The sequence below is a fragment of the Myotis davidii genome, unplaced genomic scaffold (assembly GCF_000327345.1).
Source record: "Myotis davidii unplaced genomic scaffold, ASM32734v1 scaffold520, whole genome shotgun sequence".
NCBI classification, from domain to species: domain Eukaryota; kingdom Metazoa; phylum Chordata; class Mammalia; order Chiroptera; family Vespertilionidae; genus Myotis; species Myotis davidii.
Genome location: NW_006292908.1, coordinates 1422471 through 1449537, shown reverse-complemented (window position 1 = coordinate 1449537; position 27067 = coordinate 1422471). Strand labels below are relative to the sequence as shown.

Below are 27067 nucleotides of genomic sequence, written 5' to 3'. Positions count from 1 at the left end.
GACCTGGCATATATGGCATACTGTTCTTAATATATTTGCTCACCTTCTTGGCACTATGTGTTTTAACCAAGGTCACCTCTCCGAGAAAGGTTGTTTCCCCAGGTAGGGATTTTCCCCTGAAGTTAGGGAGGGAATAAAACCTCTTCACTAAGTGCCAGGCGGGTAATTAATCACTTTAACTACGAACAATCATGCTTAAGCTACATAATCTTTACTCCCTGGAATGGAGATAAGAAACGCCCTAACCTTTGGAATAGAGATTGATAGGATTGGAATCAACTGGTATAAATACAGATGTAACAAGACAACAGGAGACAGAACTTACAGACAGAACTTAGAAGACAGAACCTAGAGATAGAAGAACTTCGCTGCACATAACTGTAGCATTTCATTCAAGGATATGTACATGGGGCAGAGTTTAGGAGTCAATATTTTTGTCTCTAGGTAGGACATGGATTCTCCTCAAAACCCTATTCATGTAATTTCTAGGTCTTGGCTATTTTTGTCATATACGTTAGTAATCCTACTAACATTATGGGCACAACCTCTGTCTCCCATGTAGAGCCCTGTATTGTGTCATAATTTAACAATTTCATATTCACACATCTCAAAAGAGGGAATGAACTTGCTAAGTCCTTGTCCCAGTCAGCTACTCCCTAATGCCTTTAAAAAACTAATATACTTTCCCAAGCATTTTTAGTTCAGATTTTTGAGAAACACATCAATTTTGCTAGGGATCCTATCTGTTAGCAAAGATTTTGAGGGAGAACTGAATTAAAATTCTGTACAGATATAGCCATCCAAAGGATAACACCTCCTGAGTATAATGTTGATAATTATTTGGAAAGTTTTGTTCTAATCATAAAAATTAGTGTAAATCACATTCACTTTGCTTTACTTAAGTCTTCTTGCGACACCCTATGCATTTAGAGCTCGTTTTCTAAGACCGGGACACTTATTCTAGGTCACAGACTTAGCATCTGGCTCTGCTAAGTCAAACCTTAGCATGTGCTCTTCATTCTTTGTGTCCCAAAATCACCTAAAATGCGGGGTATTTCCACTGACCGTGCCTATGAGAAACTTAATGAAGAAGGTGATAGATTGCTCCAAGGATTGTCTCATAGTACATTGAAACTCCCCTGGAAGAAGACGTAAAGTCACCTGAAAACGCCTGAGAATAATAACATAATTAGGCTGTTAAAGAGCCCAGCATATGCTGGGCATTAGCCAGAGTCCCTCAGAGAAGGTCCACTCAACTTTTCTGGGTCAATGACAGACCCTAGAAATGAGTTAAGTCTAGAAATTAAATCCAAGGCTAGTGGCCTTATTGCTCATTTATTGTCCATGGCTGTTAGCTTTCAATTCCTCAGAAGAATATGGTCTCACCTATGAGGAGGCTGTCTTTGTGTAGCTACTTTAGGTGGGAGCGCAGGAGATTATTTCTGCATGTTCTTGTTTTCATATAGATGATCTCATTTTACTAACACAGCATTGTGTATGCTATGAAGGCAAAATAAACATGAAATGTAATGAAAAATCATGAAAATTCCGCACCAGTACTTTCAAGGTTGTCATATCTTTCCTCTCCCCACAAGGTCAGATATCACTGTTTTGGGGCTGAAATTGCGAACTGCAGGGCTTTAGTTAATCAATATAAAGTGTTCTTCAGAAGCTCACACCAGTGTCAGAGACCTTTCCCTAATTCCGATGGACTTTCATTTCAGTAGTTCCCTGGGAGCAGAGCAGAAGGAATGATGCAGGCATTCTTAGCCTACATAGCGAAATCTGTGCAGTCCTTTAGAATATACAGGATACTTTTGTATTTTTCTCATCCGATGCTCACAACTCTGCAATGTAGGTCCCTAAAGTAAAGAAGAGATAAGTGAAGCTTTTCCGGTGATATTCCCAGGATGATGATGCCTGTAGTAGCCATGACTAGTCTCTAGCCTGTTTTGAATCAGTGATTGCTACAGTAGCTTGCCACATTTCCAGAAAGCCTCGGGAGGGCAGGTTTATAAGATGGCCCCTGTATTAGCTGGATTTCAAACACAAAAGTAGGATCGGGATGTCTGTGTCTGCATCTAGATCTGTCACCTACCTACCTCCGAATCTGTGTATTCATTCATTACAAGAAATTGGCTTAGGCTACTGTGGGGACTAGCTAAGTAAACCCAAAATTTCTAGGGCCGGTCCTTGTAAAGGATAAATTGAATTTCACAGGTAGAATTTCTTCCCTCCAGTTGTTTCTGTATCTGTCTGCCACTCCCCACTTCACCGCCTGGAAAGCCTCGCCCCGCTTCCAAATCCTTCCAATGATTAAGTCAGACTCGCCCAGATTATCTAGGATTATTGCCTTCCTTAAATCAGCTGATTAAAGGATTTAATCACATCTGCAGCAGCCTTTCACAGCAACACCTAGATTAGTGTCTGATTGATTAACTGGGGGATGAAAGCTGGCCAAGTTGACACATCAGAAAAGCCATCGTAGTCCACCCGATGTCAACTAGGCACCCAACATATCTCCTCGGACCTTTCTTAATCTCCAAATAAAGACGAAAATAAAGTCAAATTTCTACCTATAATGACACAACTCCCTTGCGTGCATCTGAAAACATGCTAACCCTTTCCGCAGAAGAGGATGCAAGGCCCTGGGGGATGTCCCTCTTCTTTTGATAACTGAAACTAGAATCCTGGGATAATAGAGTTATCTGTCAGTTAAATGATTGCAGCGGTTCTCAACCTGTGGGTCGCGACCCCTTTGGGGGTCAAACGACCCTTTCACAGGGGTCACCTAAATACATCCTGCATATCAGATATTTACATTACAATTCATAACAGTAGCGAAATTACAGTTATGAAGTAGCAACGAAAATAATTTTATGGTTGGGGGTTACCACAACATGAGGAACTGTATTAAAGGGTCTCCACATTAGGAAGGTTGAGAACCGCTGGATTAGAGGGTAAGAGAGGGGAGAAACCAAAAAATATTTGGGATATATGGGACACACGTATATCAAAATAAGGAGGACATGCGCATAACTACCGCAGTCTATTTCTGCAGCTGGCCATGTGGTCACAGATAGTATTTATAGCTGTCTTCTTCCACTGCCCACTTCATATTCTTTTGTCATCAAGTAACTCAGCTGGCCATGGGTTTTTGCCTGTTGGGTTGATCCAAACCTTAATTCCTGAAGACTGGGCCATTAACAGTCCTCCCTGAATTAGGTTGTGATAATTTTCGATTGATTTTAATCATAAGATGTGGGAGTAGTAAGAGATGATGCCTAGAGGATTGACTATTTCAGACATGCATTTCGTTACTCCCATTGTGTAGTAACAAGACAGTTTCCCCTTCTCCATCAGAATAAATCACCCAGACAGAACAGTAATCCTCATGTTTGTTTGTTAATTTAGAGGAGTCCATAGTCTGGGGAAAATCTCAACTTCTAGTTCAGTGGAATAATTTTGTTCACTGGTGGAAGGCCTTTTCTTTGGATCTAAAAACCTCTGGATGAGCAAACCTAAGGCCATGGAGATGGAAAACAAAACTTCTGCTAGTGGAACATTAGGGATAGTAGTGAGTGGAGCCATTCCATTTTCATCCCTTGACTCATGCACCTGACAAAGGAAGAAATAGCACCACATGTTGGATGCTGATTAAGATCAGCTACTACATCTAGGAGGACATTGCCTCAGACCCACAAGGCATTAGTGTTATAAAGAAAGACCGGGAGAAGCAGTTAAACTTGAGTATTTTTATGATAGGATTGATATAGAGTCAGTAGTGATGTGGAAACATGAGAGGTCAAAGAGTGTGCGATAACACAGGAAACTGAGGGAAATGTAGCAAGGCCTGTTTGTTCGGTATCTTCTCAGTATCTCTTGTCTTCGGAGATGAGGGTGCTCCTTTATCTGGGTACGTGGTTCTGCTTTCCTGATTGAACTTGAGATTTTCACCACCTGCTATATGACACACAGCTTCTCCCAGTCACTCCATTAACAGCAGTCTAAGTGCTGCCGAGGAGGTATTTTTTAGCTGTTATTAAGGTCCCAAATCAGGTGATTGTAAGAAAAGGAGATTAATCTGGTCTAACCTATTTAGGTGAGCCCTTACAGGGACTGGGCTTTTCCTGGGAAAGGAGATTTGAAGTGTAGGAAGGGTTTTGATAGGAGATTCTTGGTTGCTGGCTTGAAACTGGAGTGGGCCGAATGGTATGGACCTGAGGAAGTCAGTAGGGTCCCACAGCAGTAGGCATTGCTGACAGCCAGCAAGAAAACGGGGGTTTCAGTCAGACAGGAAGTAAGTTCTACCAACAACCTCAGGAGGCTGAACTCGAATTGCCCTGGTGGAGTCTCAGGTGAGAACTCGGAAGCCGACACCTTGAATGGGAACACTGAGCAGAGAACCCTCGCTCTGGCCCACAGAGCTGTGAGATGGTAAGTGGGTGTAGTTTCAAGTTGTTAAATTTGTGGTGATTTGTTTATGCAGCCACACAAAACTAACACAGAGCCACTCTGTTAACTTTCGCTTCTTTTTTTTCCATGTCCATGAATTCTTGCTCTTTTTTTCCTTTTTTGTTCAATCTCTCACCCTCCCATCAACCCCCCACCAGAGCCGCCTGACTGCTCTTGATTTTGTCTGTCTCTATTTTGCTTGTTAGTTCTTTTTGTTCATTGAATTCCATGTGTAAGTGGTATCATATGGTACTTGTCTTTCTCTGACTGAATTATTTCACTTAGCATAATGCTCTCCAAGTCCATCCATGCTGTCGCAAAGGGTAACATTTTCTTCATTTTGATGGCCAAGTAGTATTCCATTGTGTAAATGTACCACAGCTTTTTTAGCCTCTCATGGACCTCGGGTTGCTTTCAATCTTAGCTATTGTAAATAATGCAGCAATGAGCTTATATTCTTTCGAATTAGTGTTTTACGTTTCTTTGGATACATTTCCAGAAATGGAATTTGCTAAGGCAGTTCCATTTTTAATTTTCCGAGTTAATGTCATACTGCTTTCCACAGTGGCTGCACCGGTCTGCATTCCCACCAACAGTGCACGGAAGTCCCCTTTCTCCGCATCCTCACCAGCACTTATTATTTGTTGATTTATTGATTATAGCCATTCTGACAAGTGTGAGGTGATAACCTATTGTTGCTTTAATTTGCATTTCTCTAATGATTAGTGGCGTTGAGCATCTTTTCATATGTCTATTGGCCATGTGTATGTCCTCTTTGGAGAAGTGTCTATTTAGGCCCTTTGCCTTTTTTTAAATTGGATTGTTTTTTGTGTGTGTAAGTTGAGTTTTATAAGTTCTTTATAAATTTTGGATATTAACCCCCAATTTTACTTCTGTAACATTAGTTGAGATCATTCCTACCTTATACTTTTCGACTTTAGATCCTTGGTTTTCCTTCCAAAGCAGACGTTCTTAAGTGTGGAGAGCGGCTACAGCGTTTGGACAGGTTCAAGCCTCGGACTGATGAGAGGGCACGGTCCTCTTGTGGAAAAGCCCCATACAAGTCCCAGATTGGAGAGAAAGCCCCCCCCAGCACAATTATAGCCAAAGGTTATGGTTGTGAGCTTGACCTTATGGTCCGACCCTGCAGTCCTAGGTGGCTGAGGAATGTGGGCTGCAGGAGGTACAGCAAGTGCTGCCAAAACAAAGCTTGATAGAGTTCTCAGGTGCATGTAATTAAGTAGATTTGAAACTGACGAGAACATTGTAAACATCTTGACCATGCCCTTGTTTTGCTGACTATAAAATAAAGACTCAGCTTACAGGCTGTATCACCGTCTCTCCATCCGAGAACAGTGTCCCACCTGGCCCCAGCTATATTCGTTTGTCTGTTTTCTTTAATCCTTCACTGCCCCTCCTCAGTTCACCCCCGGCTGTGCTGGACACGGTTCACTTAAGAGCACTTATAACCCGAATCTCCCAAATTTCCCAGAAGTCCCTGGGGGTATGTGGAGGTTTAGAAAGGCGAAGCCACCTGTGTGGAAGCTCAGCTTGCCGCTACCCCCTGGATTTGGAATCTGCCTGGCACACCCTAGGTTCATGATTCAAAAATCCTAAGTCAGAAAATATCAGGAAAATAGGGCAAAAATTCTTTCTGTTTAAAAAGTTTTGAGCAGAAAAATATCTCAAATTTCATTTGGCATTAATTTAGTCAAGATGAAATTTTAGAATGCATCTTATTTGCAATAATATAGCCATCATTTATACTGGCTCTAGTATAAATGATAGCTATATCATTTATACTAGAGCCAGGATATGTGACTACTTAGAATGCAATTATCCTAAGGACTAGCTGTTAACAGATTCTTTCCAGAGGAAATTGAGAGTGAACCTGGACTGACTGATGCAGAGCCACTTTTTTAAAAAATATATTTGATTGATTTTTTTACAGAGAGGAAGGGAAAGGGATAGAGAGTTAGAAACATCAGTGAGAGAGAAACATTGATCAGCTGCCTCCTGCGCACTCCCTGCTGGGTATGTGCCCTTGACCGGAATCGAACCTGGGACTCTTGAGTCCGCAGGCTGACGCTCTATCCACTGAGCCAAACCGGTTAGGGCCAGAGCCGCTTTTTTGAAAGTGCATAAAAGTGTGGCAGGAACCCACCTGGGGTCTATGAAAAGCCCAAACGCAATGGAGTGCTGTTCTGGGCGGTAGGGGGGGAGGGCCGGATGCACAGATAGAGCCTAATAGAGAAATGTATGGGGAGGAACTCCGTCGCTGTCCAGGGACTACTGAAGCTTTAGTTGGGATTCTATTGAAGTGTTTACGGAATATTGTGGTGAACAGAGTTTGAGAAATAGGGGCTTTAAATCGATATTACTTTTGTTTCTAATGGGGGGAAAAGGATGTCGAAAATTGACTTTTTCATAGGACTCTCTTACAGTAAAGCTGTAACAAACTCTGGGTGTAGTGCATTGCAATAAAGCAAATTATATAAAATGGAGCTATACAGATACTAATATTTGTAAGCATTAATGCTTTTACCGTCCATGAGTGCAATTTCCGGATATGAAAACACTAGGACTAAGTCATTAAGGAGTATCAGGGACGAAGATGAACTGGAAAGATACTATCCTAAAGGCATTTAAATTAAATTTAAATATTAAAAAAACTGCAGGCCTCTATATTACCAGGTTTGTGGTTCAGGAATTTGATAGAAGATAGCTGAACGTGATAAAAAGCTATTTGCCTCTTATTCTGCTTTTGGATTTTTTGAAGGCTCCTTTAACTGAGGGCCAAAAGACCAGTGTATAGTTATTAACCATGAATTAGTAACTGATTAATAACTATTAAGTGGTTATTAAACATTAGTAATGATTTCTGAAAACACAGTGTTCAATCTCCATTGCAATGGTCTTCTTCTCACTTATTCCCTTCTGGCTGCTAAGCTCCCTCTATATTCCCGGGCTGCTCTGGGTGACAGTGGCCACCAGGTCCCTTCTGGGCAGCATTCTCGGGACAGAGGCAGACCCTGTGCTGCAGTCATTCTCTGACACCCGGGCTTTTCCTCCCTCTTCCTTCTCATCGTATCCAGTAAAAGCAAGAAGAGACCCTCTACCAGCGGTTCTCAACCTTCCTATGCCGCGGCCCTTTAATACAGTTCCTCATGTGGTGGTGACCCCCAACCATAAAATTATTTTCATTGCTACTTCATCACTGTAATGTTGCTACTGTTATGAATCGTCATGTAAATACCCGATATGCAGGATGTATTTTCATTGTTTGCGGCCCACAGGTTGAGAAGCGCTGCGAGTATAGTCCTTTTATTCACGCAGGTTTACACCTGTTTTATCTGAAACTAAATCAGCCACTTCATCCGAGTAGCAACAACAGGGGCAGGTGGAGAGCTGTTGCAGGACATCATTTACTGCGCTCATTCCATCTCCCGTAGTAGGTCAGAGTCCACGGGCATTTCACTAATGTATTTATATGTTCCCCTGTGGAAACTACCAAATATTGTCTGTAGTGATGTTGGCTCTGTTGTATGACAAAGGGACTAACACCAGCTCTTGTGAATTTCTGGTGTTCTATCTGACATCTGTAATGACGTTGGGAAGAATTTGAAGCAATAATATTAAGAATTCAGCATTTCTAAGATACAGTGAATGTGATTAGGATTAAAGAAAATGCACAATTTCTGTAACATCACCGAGGAGCGTCCGTGGGTTTAGTCCAGAAGCCTCTGAGACAGTAGCCTGTACCAGATGTTTCTGCGGGAGTAAAACATATAATGTACCTAATTTTGCAAAACTACACAATAGGTAGACATTTCTTTTTCACCCCAGCTGGTGATCAGTTTATGCCCTGAAGCTTGGAGATTTATAGTCCTTGTAATTTTATCCTAAACAGAGTAATTGGGGATTCTCTTCCATTGCTATTATTTTAATTAGTGTTGAGGACTTTGCCAAGATGTTAAATTTTAAGGTAATGAATTTCATCTGAGTAAGATCTACTAGGTAGTTGTGATCATTTTAAGACCGCTAGTATCCTCACAAATGATTTTCTTATTAATTTTAGAGTTCTTATTTATTTAGGATTTTCACCCCAGCTTATTCTAAAGTCACTTAAGGAATGTTATACCAATGACAAGTCACTAAGTCTGTTTCTAACAAGATCAAAGGCCAACACAAGAAATGCTTTGAAACATACCAGGAGTGTGTGTGTGTGTGTCTGTGTGTGTGTGTGTATGTGTGTGTTTTTAAACAGATAATTTGCACAAAATAATTAAATGTGCACAAGCGTATAAAATATTTTTTAAAAGTTTTAATGTTCAGGAAAACTAAATTATAATTTAATTCATCGTGGTTTCCCCATCAGCACACTTTTGATCTTGTTGAGTGTGTGTTTTCTTTTGTTATTTGATATTCCAGGGGGAATTCAAAAGAAATGCTTAGGTCAAGTTGCGCTTTACAAAATTTTCTTATAAAGAGAAATCTCTCATCAAAGACTATGACCTTATTTTTGTAAAAATTGTTTAAAATACCTTTGGTTTGTATGAACAGAAATCACAGTCATTTGTCATAGTTACGGTAGGCCCACAGTTTCATGGATAGGTGTGCCTTTTCATCAGCATGGGTTTCCTTTGACATTTATGTCTTCCCTCTGTGGAAAATGCTGGAATTCCCCCACCATTTCCTGGCCATAAGGACGCATGCAGGGGTACAGAATTATCACCAAAAACAAATGGAGGGATGATAACAGGGAAGATGTTTGGTATGATGATCCAGCATTAAAGCTGACTGGATATGAAAGTGAACAGAGTGCATCAGGGGTTGAATGTCAACCTATGAACCAGGAGGTCATGGTTCAGTTCCCGGTCAGGGCACATGCCTGTGTTGCAGGCTCAGTCCCCAGTGTGGGGGCGTGCAGGAGGCAGCCAATCAGTGATTCTCTCTCATCATTGATGTTTCTATCTCTCTCCCTCTCCCTTCCTCTCTGAAATCAATAAAAATATATTTAAAAAAAGAAAGTGGACGGAGTGAAGCTTGCCATAGACAGCGTGTCTCTGCCTTTGTATTCTCTTCCAGTGCTGAGTCCTTTATCGTTTAGGAAAACATAATCCATCCCAGAATTCCATCACCCAGCTGTCTGATAAATGAATAAGGTATCTAGCTGGAAAATTAAGGAGAAAGAAAACTCCAAAACTAATTTTTTCCAGAGTAAATCTAAATTTTGAATATAATTAGCAGGCTTGATTGGACATGATCATCTATCTTCTATTTTTAATTTTTCCATTAATTCTTTTTTCTTGGCATGAAGGTTGGATATAAGAAGAAAATTAATATATGGAGTTATCTAACCAAGTGAGCAAAGAATTTGGTTACTGGTCCATTTTTTTCTATATGGGAAACTGGAGAGAAATTGAGACTGTGCTGGTACGGATCTGAGTGGTTTTAGGCCGGAGAGTTCATTTTAGAAAACTACATTTATACTAAAGCTATGAACAATTACAATATTTTTTCTACCAAAATATAAAAGTGAAAGTTATTATCCACCTTAAATTTTGATAAATTTATGAATTTATGAAAGCAGGATAAATACTTCATCTTTAATACAACAGTTTGGTGGAGACTCATTAAAACCTTCTCATTCATCAGTTTTGGCAATGTGAAAAGTTGGGCGGGGGGGAACATCGATAGACAAAGCCTACTTTAATGTTCAAGAAAAATATAAGCACTAGGGAAGAAAATTCAAGTTACATATTTCATTATTATCTTATTAAATAGAGCTACAATGAACTATAATAATTATTATTTGAATTTCATATTAGTAATCCTTCCTTATAGTTTACTATGGATTTTCACTTACACTTTTGTTATTTTATTTTTATAACCATCATTTAGGCCATTGGGACAAATTTTATTCTTATGAACAGAGGGTGCTAGTATTACACACTTAGTACATAATAAATTTGATAACCTGTTATTCCTCTTATATCTTACTGCTATCTTTGTATTGATTGTGTTTAAATAAATGGTTGCTTTTTCTTATTATAAATAGACTGAGAAAAGGTAACTAATAACATGCAAAATTGGTAAGGCTTGGAGGGGTAGGTGTAGGAAGGAGGGAGTCAATAGGGGGGAAAATGAAAGTGGACATTTGTAATACTTTCAACAACATAGATAAATTTTAAAAAAGGAATCACACTGAATAACCCTACCCTAAAACTATTATAATAAGAGCGTAATATACTAATTAGACCAGACAGCCGAACGACCTTCTGGACGTCCTTCCGGACGAAGCTGGGCTGTGATGGCTGAGCCCCTGGCATGAATTTCGTGCACTGGGCCTTTAGTTATAAATAAAAAACCAGTGGTATATACATACACTGGAATAGTAGTCATCAATAAAAAGAAATGGGCTATCAAACCATGCAAAAAAATGGTTAGGGAGATGTTTGACTTGCCCCAAATCAAAGCAAACAATTTCTAGCCTTAAGAAATTCAATAAAGACAGTCTATCACATTAACAAAGGAAGGAAGAACATGATCAAATTTTAGTCTCAATACATATAGAAATTTAAAATAGAAAATAAAAATAGTTTGTGAAATTTAAAAGCCATTCATGATTATTCTCAGCAAACTAGAAATATAAAATAATTCACTTAACATGATGAAAGATGGTTTTAGAAGCTACAATTATTTGAAAATATTATTTGCACATAGGAAGTTCAAAGGATTCGACAGATAAACTGCTAAAATTCATGAATTTGGGGAAGTCAGTGGATAGAAAATAAATAAAAATATAATTCCATGCACTAGCCACAAATAACTAGAAAATAAAAATCTTACAGGGTCAGCATGGCTGAGTGGTTGAGCATTGACCTATGAACTGGGAGGTCACGGTGGTTCTATTTCTGGTCAGGTCAGATGCCTGAGTTGAAGGCTTGATCCCCAGTGTGGGGAATGTAGGAGGCAGCTTATTGATGATTCTCTCTCATCATTGATGTTTCTATCCCTCTCTCCCTCTCCCTTCTTCTCTCTGAAATAAATAAAAACATACTTTTTTTTAAAAAAAAAGAAAAGAGCCCTGACCGGTTTGGCTCAGTGGAGAGAGAGTTGGCCTGTGGACTGAAGGGTTCCAGGTTCGATTCCGGTCAAGGGCATGTGCCTTGGTTACGGGCACATCCCCAGTAGGGGGTGTGCAGGAGGCAGATGATTGATGTTTCTCTCTCATTGATGTTTCTGACTATCTCCCTTCCTCTCTGTGGAAAATCAATAAAATATATTTAAAAAAGAAAAGAAAATATAAATGAATAACTAAACATCAAATACTTAGGTATACCAGTATATGTACTAGTATACTAGTGTATCTACCAAAAACTTCACGTTATATAAATGTCTATTCACTATTTTGTGTACCTGAAACTAAATATAATATTGTAAGTCAACTGTAATTGAAACTTTTTTTTTCAAAAAAGAGACTACTGTGGGATTATAATTATATGCAGATCAGGACCAACAAAGCCTGTGTGTCGGGGGTGTGATTCGTTACTGACAGCAAATGGGCATGAGGGAAGCTTCTGGGTGATTTTCTTCCATATTTTTATCTCGGTGGTTTTGTAAGACTATTTAGTTATAAAAAAAAATATATCAATTCTTATAACTACGTATAGCAACTTTTTATAAAGGATGTATAAAAATTTGCAAAATTTTTGCATTTCTTCATTAAACAGAATAAGGTGAATACTGAATATATATTCTGGATTAAAAGAGCAGCTTTGCAAGTTTCTGCTCCTTGCATTATGTACATAGACACGAAGAGGTGTGATAATCTCAGAAGCCCAGCAATCTGTTCATAAGTACATTTGTCATAGTTGGTTACTATTTCTGAAAGTTTAAAGAATTCTTCACCCAACAGTTTCTTAACCTGTCCATATATTTTGGGTTTTGCATCAGTCACCGTACTTGAATCGTGCTTATAGTAACTACATCTGACTTGGAAAGAGGGGGCAGGCTGGACCCGGCTACGACTTAAGGAAGAACAAATACACTACTGCGCTACAAGCCCACCAGCTGACAGCTCAGGAGCAAGCGTGCAGAAACACGCCCAGACCCGCAGCAGGACAGGAAAAACAAGGCCTTAGAGCAGGCAGGGTGATTGATTTGCTGATTTGTTTTTGTCTTGGATAATTTCCCCAGAAGAAACAGCAGCTCTTAATAGAAGGGTTTTTTGGTGGTTGGGTTGTTTTTTAAAAAAACTACATGTTAAATTTTTACCAATTCAAACCATTTTTCAAAACATGCAAGCACTTTGGTAAAAACATTTGCATGGTCAGCTAATCAGCAAAGAAGTTAATTATTATTAACTGGAGAAAGTTTTACTTAGAATTTTTCACTAATTTTAATTTTAGCACTATAAAATATAATCGATGAATAGTCAAGTGGATGAAAAAATTATTTTGACTTAGAGATGATAGTTTATCTATCACTGTTAACATAAGCAGTGATTTAGTTAGGGGTTCATGGCATAGTCCATATCATGTTAGAATTGACTTTTCAGTGTTTATTGACATGCTACAAGTTACTTCACATACTAATAGAAAACAAATGTTTCATACAAAATGAATAAGTTATTGAAGTTTTTTTTAATTCGCTTATTAATGAACTTATTGCAAAGAAGCTATAATGCTTGATTTTCCACCATTAAACTACTAGTTTTTATGAAACATTATTTTTTCTAAATCTACTCGCTCACACAATACCTGGATCACCTTAATAGATTCATATCACTACCATAATAAATTACTGCAAACTTAGAGGCTTAAACTAATACTAAGTTATTATAGTCCAGCCCTGAATGTCAGAAGTCATGTGAGTCTCACTGGGTTCAAATCAAGTTGTTGTGAGGGCTGCGCTCCTTTTTGGAGACTTGAGGAAGGTGCCTGCTTCCTTGCTTGTTCTGATTTGTGGCGAGAGTCAGGGTCCTGTTCTCCTGCCCGCTGGTAGCCTCTTTGCACCTGCCAGAGACCACCTGCATTCCTTGGCCCGCAGCCTCCTCCGTCGTTCTCCAAAGGGAGAGGAGGAAATGGGTCTGCGCTTCAGTTTTCTTCTGCTGCTTCCGTTCTTCTCTGAACCTCAGCCTGGGAAGATTCTTCACTTTCAAGAATCCACGTGGTTAGATAATCCCAACGAGATGATCAGAAAACTCCCTTCATCTCAAGATCTGTGTCCTTAGTCCCATCTCAAACCCCCTTTGCCATGAAGAGTAGCATATTCACAGGTTACTGGGACTAGAGCGCCCACGGTTAGCCACGAGAAGCCCCAAGGACATACCTTCTGAAGGGCTGACGTGATCTTGACGGTCTGGAAGAATGGATGGCCTGCGTGGCCTTCAGATAGCTTCCATGAATATTATTTTAGTCAAAATCAACCTCATGAGTCTCTCCTTTTAAGAGGGTCCAAGTTTCCATACCCAACAGCATCTGAACAGGATTCCACATGATGGCTGTCCTCGGGCCAAATGTTGCTCTGAGGTCAAAGGAAGGTAGACATTTGACAACACTGAAGTTTCTGGAGTGGATGTAGGATTTGGTTCCAGAGGCTCAGTCTCCCTTCTTTTCTTTCTTTTATTCTTTTCTTTTGACAAAAATAAAAGAAACTTTCAGGAGGAAGAGAAATTGGTCTGACACTGACCATGGCACAGGAGGTAGGGAATGAAATCTGGCCCAAAGAAGGGCTGAATCCCAGGACACTGAGTAGCATTGCTGATCTCCTCTGAAGAGAGTGGTGTATAAAGTGTGGTTTCTATTTAAAGCGTGTATCACTTCTTCATATATAAGTCACTGAAATAGGCAGGGAATGCAGGATTGCTTTGTTCAGAAATTTCTGGGATAAGACTATTTGAATGCTGCTTTTGTATTCTTACATATTTTCCTTTTTCTTAAAGTGTTCCTATCCATCTGCAACCCTGAAGAGCCCCTGTAATTTTTAAAAATCAGCTAGTTATTTCATGTGAGACTGTCTTACTATTTTTTTTTAATTTTAATCTCCTGAGTTGTAAGAAGACAGCTTAGCAACGTGTAGAAAGGCAGCAAAGCAGGTAGCTTAGATTTCTGTTAGTCTTCCAAGGAAACCTACAAGTAAACTGGAATGCAACACAGAGAGATTATACAGTGAACTGCTTTTACAAACTAGGATTTAAAGAACTGGAAACCTTATTATTTTCCTCAGTAAACATGTAAATGGATAAATTCCTGTAATTGTGAAATGTTTCTCTACAGAATAAACAAAACCCTATAAAACGCCACCCCTGTGTGATACTCTGAAATGTCCACTTGTTTATGCACATCCCTTCAGAAGGAGCTACTCTGATGAAAATAAAAATCATTACTGTCCAGTGCACCCATTTTCTCTGGAGGTAGCTGTGCGTTCAACAGGCATGAATATTATCCAGTTTCACTCACCTATTCATTTGTTCAATTATAGTTACTGAGAGGTGACTTTGTCCCACACACAGGGGCAAAAGTATTAATAAGACACAAAGGTCACAAAAGGTGGAAATTAATGTTAATAAAACATGAATACTAATACATCATGCAGATTGCGGTGACGGAGATATGCATTGTATGGAATTATACCACTAGTGCCTGTTTTCAAAGAAAAGTTGAAAATATTAATACTTACACTTTTCACCACATATTAATACACTAAAGCAGTGGTCGGTGGACTGCAGCTCGCCAGCCACATGCAGCTCTTTGGCCCCTTGAGTTTGGCTCTTCCACAAAATACCAACTTCTGTGCACGGGCCACGAAGTTTCAATTGCACTGTACATGCATGCCCGCACATGGTATTTTGTGGAATAGCCACACTCAAGGGGCCAAAGAGCCGCATGTGGCTCGCGAGCCACAGTCTGCCGACCACTGCACTAGAGGACTGGTGCACGAAATTTGTGCACTGGGGTTGGGGGCATGTCCCTCAGCCAGCCAGGCCTGCAACCTCTCCAATCTGGGGCCCCTCAGGGGATGTCCAACTGCTGGTTTAGGCCCGGTCCCCTGCTGACCTGGTCGCCCCCTAACTGGCCCCCTGCCAGCCTGGTCTCTCCCTAACTGCCTCCCTATTTGCCCCTTAAGTGCCCCATTGTCAGCCTGGTCACCCCCCAACTGTCCAGAAGGAAGTCAGACATCCAGAAGATGTGGGATTGACCCGGTCTAATTAGCATATTACCCTTTTATTAGTATAGATATTCCCAGTATAAAATAGGCAGCAAGCCGGGATGATCCCAGCTTCTAGAATATGATTTTTTCCATATATCGATTAAGTTATTTGGGGGAGTAGATGCATCTCAAGATCAGTATCTATAGAAAATGGCTTTAGGTATTTTATCCTACTTAAAATGTGTTTTTAATTATAGTTGACATACAGGATTATATTAGTTTCAGGTGTACAACATAGTGATTCAACACTTATACACCTTACAAAGTGATCACCACAATGTCTAATAACTATCGATCATGTACATAGTTATTATGATGTTTCTGACTCTACTCCCAAGGTTGTAAATTACATCCTCATGACTTACATACTTTTTTTTGAGAGTTTGTTTCTTATTCTCCTTCCCCTTTTCTGCTCATCCCCCATCCCAGCCCTCTGGCAACCATCACTTTGTTCTCTGTATCTATGCTTTCTCTGTCTGACTTAGTTCATTCACTTAGTATTTTGCCCTCTAGATCCATCCGTGTCCAGATTTCACTTCTGATGGCTGAGTAATATTCCATGGTATATATGAACCACTCTTGTTTGTCCAACATCTGCGGATGGGCACTTAAGATTGCTTACGTGTCTTGGCAGTTGTAAATAATGCTACAGCGAATTACAGGTGCATATGTCTTTTTGGGTTAGTGTGTGTGTTTTTCCCCTTTGGATAAATACCCAGAAAGAGAATGTCTGCATCCATGGAAGTTCTATTTTTAGTTTCTTAAGGAACCTGTACTGTTTCCTGTAGAGGCTGCATCAGTTTACACTCCCACCAGCAGTGGTGAGGGTCCTTTTCCTCCATCCTCAATGCACTTGTTACCTCTCGTCCATTTAATAATGGCCCGTCTGACAGGTGTGAGATGATGTCTTGTGGTGGTCTTGATTGCATTTCCCTGGTGGTAGTGAAGTTGAGCTTCTTTTCATGTGTCGGTTGGCCATTTGTATGTCCTCTGCCCGAGGTATTTTAAATCCTATTTCCACTTAAGCTATTTTATCAGGTTTGGATGGTGCCCTAAGGTGAAAAACAACATCAGGTAACTAGAGATACCTGTATCTTGATTTCTTAGAAAGAGGAATATCTGACTCCGTATCGCACTGAAAGGAGCAAAAAGAGAAAGCATGAATAATAATTCTACACAGAGGATATCTTATTAGACTGAAAATTATTTCCTGTACTGACATCCGGCCCCTCTGTGACAATAAGCCTAATGTTTCCTGGCTCTTCATCCCAAGGAAAACACACTGGGACTTTTTTTTTTAATTTGAAGAACTTTTTTTTCTCTATGATCATCCAGTTTATTTTGAAAGATTGATGTAACTCTATAGAATATTTAGAAATTAGAGCATTCATACTAGTACATATCAGTCAGAAGTCTTAACACTCTAATTCACATCCAATATTAGGAAGTGCTATACTCCCAGAAAGGGTATTAGACTGATGTTAAGACTGTCTCCAGCCTTCATTCTGCTCTCTTCCTCTATGGTATTGAACAAAAAACTGACTTTCCTGGCCTCCAGTTTTTAAAATTTCTATTCCTTATGGGCCTCCACCAAATTGTTAATACTCTCTCTGGGGCATAAAAATGGCTGCTATTGTCAAGAGGGACTTTGATTTTCTACTTCATGGGCCTCTCTAGTATTTGCATGTAATATAATCAGCATACATACACTATTTTATAACAAATGGTTTTCAAAAAGAAATATTTAAATTCTGGTATAACATGAGTGTTGCAATGAAATTGGCATTAAACTTAAAAAATATTTTCAAGATTAAGCAGTGTCTACAAACATAAGGTTAGATCAGGTTGCCTGACCACATCAATAGGAAGTCACAAATACCATATATTTTCATTTTCAACGAGCTTACTTAATTCATGCCACACATACGTATATTCTGGGACCATTTAGGTCCGTTTTTCCCTCATTTGTAATGCAGTTTCCAGGCACAGTTCTGAGTCTCTGCATTTATGTAGCACATTCATACTTTATGATAAAGTTAGTTGATCATTCCTTAACTCCTTCTGCTGATGACCTTTAAAGCGGCATAATTAGAATAAGTTGTGGTTATTGTGTTGGAATCTCCATCCCATGGGCCGGCCAGGCGGTGGATTAATTCTCTGCATCACCCACTCCCTGCACAGTGCCATCAGCACGAGATACGATTCTTTGTAATTACATAAGGAAAGGGTCTATTTAGTGTTAACTGACCTTTCTGTGACTGATCAGCCTTCTCCACTGGTGAAGTAGAAATGTATATCATTAAAATGTGAGTAAATAGGAAACCTTCGAAATCTTAAACCATTCCAGCCAGGAGGTGCACGTGAAGAGGAGATAGTTCCATTTGCCACATGAAATGGTGAAAAGAGTAGCAGACTTTAAAACTACATTTTAACCTACTGACCAGTGGACACTATAGTTAAATTCTGATAATGCATGGGAATACTTAAAAAGGAAATAATATGCAAGTATCTTTTTATTTTTGATCTTAAGCAGTATTAGGGGATACACTATTTAACTCAAATACATACTCAGGATTAAAATGGAAAGTTTCTTTAATAAATACATTTAGGGGAATTATTACAGAGCCTATCATTTAGAATGTACATGTAGTTTAACAATTTATTTTATGTGTACAGGATGTACCAAAAATGTGTACACATGTTAACAGCTGATAGCTCAATTTTCAAAATGAAATGTATTTTAATAAACACTGCCTTTATAATTATTTAAAGAGTGTGTATACATTTTTAGGACACCCTATCTATATATTATTTTTAATCCTCACTAGGGGATATGTTTTTTTATTGATTTTTAGAGAGAGTCGAAGAAAGAGAGAAAAAAGACAAACAAAACATCCATGTGAGAGAGAACCATCAATCAGTTGCCTCCCTTATGCACCCCAAACTGGGATCGAACCTACAAGCTTCTTGGTTTACAGGATGGCGTTCCAACCAACCGAGCCGCCCAGCCAGGGCTAAGTTAGAGATTTTTTTTTTTGAGTTAGAGATTTTAACTTGGAGGAATGAATTTATTGGGACTGTAGGTTACATGACACTGATTTTAATCTCCTTATCATATGTTTCTCTAATCAGTTATACTGGATACTTAGAGGGGACATACAATTATATTGAAAGAAACGATCAAATGCAAATTTAATAGCTAATATAAGTGGCATTTGTATAGCGTTTCCTAAAGCATCGAGCACTTAAAGGAGAAATGCTGCAGTCAGCCTGGAGGTAATGGTTCCTTGTCTATGAACCACCCCCACATTAACCGGGTGCTCTGACCTATTTCACAAGCTTCTGCGTTCTAGGCCAGGTAGTCCTTGCCAAGAACACACGCAGGGCCTGTACATGAAATACCTTCAGCATCTGCTCACACGTGAACTCTGCCTGGGACCTGTGCTCATCACTCTCACTAGAACTGATCTCTCATGGAACTACGATTCTTATTTGGATATGTCTTTCACCCGTTGTCATGTAGCATGTGTTCTGATGTAGTTAGATTTGTGAATGCCTCAATTCTCTTATCTGAGTGCTAGCTCCTTCTGCCCTGAAATTGTGTATTTTTTCATGTAGTTATCAATAATTCCTAATCAAATATATACATGGAACAGAGTCAGAAATAGTCAGGAGCAAACAGGGTTCATACAGAGTATTTGTAAATACCCGGTAAACCTTTCTCTGAGTTCTGAGAGGCAATGTCATAGCGTCCATTGGTAAATTTTTGAGTAAATCGGCAGTAGCTAAATGTGTAAACCCGTCAGGCATCTGAGGTAAGAAGTCCTGTGTGGAGTCGGACCCGGGCACTGGAGAGGGGTCGCTAAGGAGAGTCTCGCTCTGGACTCTGGCAGCAGGTTTAACGGTCAGCTGAAGTGTGGCCGCTTTCACCCAGCAGAGTCTTAAACGTGCTGTTTGACCTCTCTCGGTGTCTCCCAGAGTGCTGTGTATATAAGTTGCTCAATAAGTTTTTTTTTTTAATAACCAGAGAGGATTTTGTCAAACACAGCCCTAGAGAGAGTTTGAGGCATGTCACAGTGTTGATGCAGAAGACTGATTCACTTCAAAATCAAGAATGTTCAAGACTAATTATCGGACAACTCATGTTGGACAAGAGACTGGTTTCCATGGCAGCACAGACAAAGAAGGGGGTCCTGGGAGAGTTAAAACAGTTACTTGCTCCTCTGAGGCTTCAGGGTATCGACACATATCATTCTCACAGACTGGCTCCCTGGGAACACGGGGAGAACCCTCGTTTCTGTAGTAATCAGTGTATAGATTTTAAGGGAGCAGCAATACCACAGCACCTCTGTGCACACAGTAGGCGATGCCCTTCATACATGCATGTTTTCTCCCTGTCTGTTAGAGAAGCGGCATGTGTTTCAGTGTTTGTGTTCACTCTGATCATTCCCATGAATCACAAAGCATGCTTTCGAAGCGACATGCTAACAAAGGGACTTAGAGCCGCCATGTCTCGTTTATCCTAAAGTCTACCCCCTGCACATTCTCCAAATCCGCTTTAATAACATCAGAGCACCACTGAATGCAAAACTATCCACACAGTGCCCCGAACTGGCAGAAATGTGCCAGAGGCGTGTGTGGGGCCTGGGGAGATTCAATAGATGACATCAGTGTGTCCTAAAGCCTTTAGACCAGTGGTTCTCAACCTGTGGGTTGCGACCCCTTTGGTGGTCGAACGACGCTTTCACAGGGGTCGCCTAAGGCCATCCTGCATATCAGATATTTACATTATGATTCATAACAGTAGCAACATTACAGTTATGAAGTAACAACGAAAATAATTTTATGGTTGGGTCACAACATGAGGAACTATATTTAAAGTGCCAGAAGGTTGAGAACTACTGCTATCAGGTTTGGCTCAGTGGATACAGCGTCAGCCTGTAGACTGAAGGGTCCTGGGTTTGATTCCTGATCAAGGACATATGCCCAGGTTGCAGGCTCCATCCCCAGTAGGGGGCATGCAGGAGGCAGTTGATCAATGATGCTCTCTCATCATTGATGTTTCTATCTTTCTCTTCCTCTCTGAAATTAATAAAAATATATATATTTTAAAAAAGAGTAACTGAGGGTACAGATGACACATTAATAAATTAGCCTTAGACCCTAGGACTATTTTAAGTATTTGTAAATAGCTATGCCGGTTTTCTACACCTACGTGTACAGTGCTAATATTTTCAACCAGAGGCCTGTTTCAGGAAGATTCCTGCAAGAATAGGGCTTCCTCCGGCTGATCGCGCCGCCAAGTCTGCTGCCCAGGGCCGCACACGGGGGCCGGATGGCGGCTCGCGCTGGCCCGCCTGCCTGCAGTATGCAAATTAGCCGCCATCTTTGTTAGCAGTTAATTTGCATATCGCTCTGATTGGCTAATGGGTATAGCGAAGGTATGGTCAATTAGCATCTTTGTCTTTTATTAGATAGGATTATAACCATCTTTCTAGGATGTTTAGATCAAGTTGTTTCCTTCCTGTAATCTTCCTTGCCATCAGTCCATCTTAAGTTACAAAAGAAAACAGTTCCCCTGGACTTAGACTTCCTCCAGGGTCGGTGTGTCTGGCTGGACCTCAGCAGGTCTCAGTGGGCAGCATCATTCTGCTGCATTCAGCCCAGGTAACATGGAAACTTTCACAGATACTCACCATGCCTCTTCTCTGTATCAAGCCATACCTCCAATGTTCCCTCATCTTGATCATCGTTAATAATTAGAATATATACCAGTTAATCTGGCTTTGAGGTGTCATTTTATTTAGACCTTTTGGGGTGAATCTAAAACATATGGAAATCTAATAAATGCAAAAGGCTTATGTTTATTTTATTATTATACATTTGAATGATTTTTTAATATAAATCTCTCCTACAAGACGTCAAATTTTTGAGGTTTACCATTATATCTCAGAGCTCATCATATAGTAATTACTCAATGAAAAGTTATGAATAAGTAACTGAAATGAAAATGAACGAGTGATGAAATAATATTGTAAATCAACTCACAGTGCAGTTATTTTAATCTACAGAGAATTTTTCTTAATGGTTTTAGAAACGTTATTTTTAAGTTCACGCTTAGCTAAGACCATAAATAGATGGGTTACACAGACAGGATTCAGCTGGGTTTGAATTGGAAAGCCCGTGAAAGTCGTCATCTTCTCTTACTAGTTTCTTCTTTCTTCTCACCCTTTCATTATATCACCAACCCAACTTTTGTGCCCATATTAAATATTTTCTACGGTTATTATTTTATAAGATGTCCAATTCTAGTAGTGGTAGCATTATTTCTCCTGGACATTTTCTACCAATAATGATCATTCCCCCTTTGTTTCATTTGGACGTTATAATACTGTTGGTTAAAATTAAAACAGTCAGAGTTGTGAGGTGGAACCACAGTTAAACATAAAAAACACTTTTAGTGTCAGCAGAATGCCGTTATTTAAAATGAAGAAAACCGAAACTTTATTGCACAACTGAAGGTCACTGGCTTTCAGGAATAGATGGTGAATGGGCAAATCCTTCCATGTACCTGTCACTGGGAAGTGGTAATGTAAAATATCATGACTGATATACAAATCTTTTGAAGATTCATTGGCCTAACTACATAATTCAGTTTCCTGATATTGACTCTAATTATGGCATGTAAAACAGAATGGTGTGATACAGAAATTGAAAGTATATTTATTTGAAAGTAAAGCTGCAGATTACACAGTTGAGCAAAGGATAAAATGCCAAGTATATCCACAATTAAGTGCCATTCAATAACTTAATGCAAATCCTCCCACTTTTGTAGCATTCCTCTCAAATACCATGTTTAAAGTAGCCATCTAAGGTTTGAAAGAAATGTAATTGAGAAGTAGAATATCGCAGGGATCAGAGATATGCTTATTATGTTCAATTAAACAACAAATGAACAAATTCAGCATGATTCCTTCTTCTGCCTCCAGAACATTTATCCAAGTTCCAAGTTAACCACTTGAAGATCAGATTTTAATATTAGTGTTAAGATACCAAAGAGAATTGTAACTCTTTTTGAAAGTATTTGCACCAAATAAAAATAACCATAGATACTTTGTCCTCCTACTAAAGATAACTCTATGTGAATTTAGTCAAGTTTACTAGATAGAAGTTTCTATCAAGTAAATATTTTCATTTTTTAAATAATTTAACATTAAATTACTGTGCCAGAATTAGAACAGGGACATGTAAAATGGTTCTCAGGTCATCATTTTGGCTTTTTTGAAGAACAGCTATGACATAGTATTGATCATTAGGGATCAATATGGATACCAGGTTCTCATGAGAAATATGTTTGTTGACCTTAATAAATCTTCAAGTGTGTAAATACAGAAATATTTGTACGGGCAGTTTTCTGCTAAATTACATTTTATCTATGCACATTCTTATACCACAGTATGTTTATAATAACTTATACTAAAGGTTTGATGTAATGGCAATCACATTTTTAATTGCTTCACAATGGTTATTTTCATATCTAGTTATTTAATCACCATTATCATTATCATGATTAATCTGCTTAAGTGTTTTTGAAAACTTTTTGCTACTATAAATAATGTTGTAATGGATAAAGCTTTTTGCTTAGAATATATTCCCATCAGAGGAATTGCAAGTTTGAAAATACTTAAGGTTGTTGATAACCATATTTTTTGAAGGAGCCAGAGAAAATTTCTGTGCTAGAAATATAAAAAAGAATCAGCAGTTAAACGGAATTCATACATCTAATTTAAAATAAGAGGTCGGCCCCTATTTGCTATCAGGTAATGTTGCATAAGTTCTAAGTGGTTCTTATTAGATTGGACATATATTTACTTAGTCATAGGAGTGTTACAAAGTTCTCAACTGCATACAGACAGCAGATTTAACCTTTAATGCAGCTAAATAATACTAGTAAGAAATAACGGCTCTCATTGTGCTATTAAGGATGCTTCTAAATGCTGAGTCCTTGCCCCTGCCTTTTACTCTTTCCTTCTCTCTGTTGGGAGTGTTTTCTGGGAGTGCCACCACTCTGAAACTTTTGGATGTAAGGTTCTAAGCTCCCAACTGTCTTCAACCTATTTGAGCAGTGGGGCTTGAAGAAAGGAAAAAGGGGTGGGAAGTGGGAAGAAGGTTGCTAGGAGACGGTGTGGAGCCTTCCAGGACTGGGTCCTTCCTAAAGCATGATGGGAGGAAGTCCAGAAAAGAGTGGGGAAGGAAGGTAGACAGACTCTGCTAAATCAATGTGAAACAACAACAACAAACCGGCATCATGAAGGAAAACTATGTCATCCAGGGAGCATATTGTTGTCAGGGGAAGCATCTTTCTGGTTTTATTGTTTTTCTGGAATATATAATATACTTTTAGATCATTCAAATGATATAAATCCAAAAATAAGGTAAAATGATTTTAATGAAAAATGCCCATATGTTTGTCTTCTAGAAACTACAGGATGATTCCCTCGTAGAAAACCTACGTTTAGCTCAAGAGTATCAGCGTTTACAGATGAGTTTCCTAGCAGAGAAGGACAATTATTTCTACCAATATGATCGACAGTTATCACTTAATGCTTCAATTAGAGATAAAAGAGAGGTAGGTTTTTAATTTTTTTAAAATAATGATTTACTGGACGTATATAATATATAAAGTTACAGGTGGTCAGCCATGGGGTTTTGATTCTGATGATGGTCCTGTATATGCCACCATATGGCATGTTTTCTCTTTTTGTCGAGTTCTGTGGTCTATTTTATTAAGCCTTTGAAATTTGATTTTGAAAGGATACTCGGGAAATTTTTTTAAAAAATAGTTTCTAATCCACCATTTTATACTACTGTGCTTTAAATGATTATGACCTGGAATACCAAATTTTTATATTTCATACATTTACATATTTTATAGACTTTTCATTTCAATTCTGTCTATAGGTAATGTCCCATGAGGCATCACTAAGTCGTCCTCATGATGTATGGGCTTCAACTTTTGTTTTCTATTTTCTTTGAAATATGGGGCCTAATTAGAAACTTGGAGAAATAGTTGGCCTTCTTGGTTCCTGGAAATCACTGGGAATTCAAGTATATTCTGTAAAAATGGGAAAGGAAGACCTACAATATACCACAATGAAAAGGAGAGAGAACGCTTTATTGCTGGAGTGTTAGGTGCCCCCCATTCCTCAATACCCTTCTCCAGACTCTCATGGAGCAGAAAAATTGTTTTTCTTTGAATATTTGTTTCTTCCCAGAATTTAAATTTCAAAAATAGAGGCATGATTATTTTTTAAAAATATATTTTTATTGATTTCAGAGAGGAAGGCAGAGGGAGAGAGATAGAAACATCAATGATGAGACAGCATCATTGATCAACTGCCTCCTGCACGCCCTCCACTGGGGATCGAGCTCGCAATCTGGGCCAGTGCCCTGACCAGGAATCAAACCGTGACTTCCTGGTTCATAGGTCGAAACTCAACCACTGAGCCATACCAGTCGGGCAAGGCATAATTATTTTTTAACAGTTTATCTAGCCATAAGAACCAGTAGACTCTAAGGGATCCTATGTCTTCTTGTTGTTACCACATTACTGTACTATAAATTAGCAGTTTAAGATTGCACACCACATTTACCCCTCCTTGTTCTGGAACACTGGGAAGACAGATGGCCAGGGTTGGAGTACAAACTGCACTGATACCAGCTCAGTGATCTTGGCAAGTAATTTACCTTTCCTGACTTTAGTTTTCTCATCGGGAAAATAAGATTTACCTCAGAAGAAAATTGATTAGGAATAAAAAAGATATATCCATGGTTACTTTAATAAAGGGCTTCCATGTGAGTGTGAGTAGCTATTAAATTCACCTGGGCTGCCGCCCGTAAAGCCCCCTGTGCGTCTCATGCAGGTTCGTCCTTCCCAGTATATTGGGAGAAAGGGACTGTTTCTCTTAAGAATTTGTATTGAAGCAGTAACAGGATAAAGGCAGGTCAATGGGTAAATGTGTTTGGGAAAGAACAGAGAATACAGTTCTTTATACCCAAATCAGAGTGTCCTCAAATGGCCGTGCTGCGTTCAAAGGCAGGGTGTGTCCATGGAGCCTCTGTCCGTTCACTCCATGCATTTGACACTGTGATTGAGGTTAAACATGCTGTTTGCTGCTGGGAATTGAGGAGGAGAAAAGCAGTTGCTCCGCTGTATTTCTTTTTCTAACCAGGAGGAAAAGAAAAAAATCATGTGTGCTTGCTATCGGTTTGCATAGAATCCTTTGGTGACCAGTAAATACGTTCGCTACCTGTAGGAATAGTGAAAAATTCAAGCCTTGAAGAGAGATCGCTAACATAGTGTTTGCACAGCAAGAATAAAGTTGTCCTCATGTCACTTTGGGCTGAAAGCAAGTCTGGGTTCCAGATCCAAGGGGTGTCCAAGGAGTGAGGCCCCTGGATGAACAGACAGTGGGCAGCAAGGGGCCGGGGTTTCGGCGACGGGAGCCCTCGGGCGGACCCCTTTCAGCAGACCTGTTTCAGGGGATCTTTCAGAGATTTATCTGTGCTTCCCCTCATTCTTCATTTCCGCCCTTCAGCGGTGAGGTCATCAGGTGCAGGCTGCCCTTGTCCGCGTCACCTCAGATCAATTTGCTGCGCTGGACAGAGAGGCCTTATTGCTGCAGGGAGCCCTGTCAGTGAGAGATCGTATGTCACTGCGGCTAATGCACCGCTTACGCCATGGCATTTGGCCAACAAACCTGCAAAAACCCTTCAATATTTTAGTCCATTTCCTTGAGATTGCAATGTTTCCCATGGTTCCAATCTTTTGACCACCTTCGTTTTAGGCACACGAAAGCACTGCTCCACACTTACTCCCTTGCCAAGTAAAATGGGTCTCACTTTTAGGAATTTTTGTGTATCTTTTTCCTATTTTAGAGTAATTTCAATGCTTGCAAACATGCATTCCTTTTAGCATGGTAAATAATTATAAGTTCTTAGGGAGTACTATTCTCTCTACAAATTACACATTTTTCATATTTCTGTGGGTTTTTTTACACCAAGAGTAGCAAATAAAATGTAATAGAGGAGTAAAACAAATATGAAAATAAGAATGTTCCCTTCCTTAACACAATTTTGTATACAGGTGCCTCGAGTGTTAGAATGTTATCCTATCCCTTTTGGTGATAACATTAAGTCTGCTCCTTTGGAAAGTGCTTCTTGATATTTTCCTGCACCTTTAACATTTACAGTGATGGCTGTCTCCCCCTTTGAAAACCAGAAAGAAACAAAAACTGATTATGCAGAATTCTTGCCATGTCCATGGTTAATGACAGGATAGAACTCAGTCTAAAACTTATCAGATCTCAAAATTTAAAATAACACTAAAGAGGAA

At 39.4% G+C, this 27067-nt stretch overlaps 1 protein-coding gene across 1 annotated transcript in view; it reads left to right on the top strand.

Annotated features, from left to right (window-relative positions):
- Positions 1–27067, top strand: part of CCDC178 (coiled-coil domain containing 178) — a 245073-nt gene that overhangs the window by 146382 nt on the left and 71624 nt on the right. The window contains exon 18 of the mRNA XM_006766397.1: positions 24152–24301. Coding sequence (XP_006766460.1) covers positions 24152–24301 — 150 coding nt within the window. The remainder of the gene's footprint in view (positions 1–24151; positions 24302–27067) is intronic.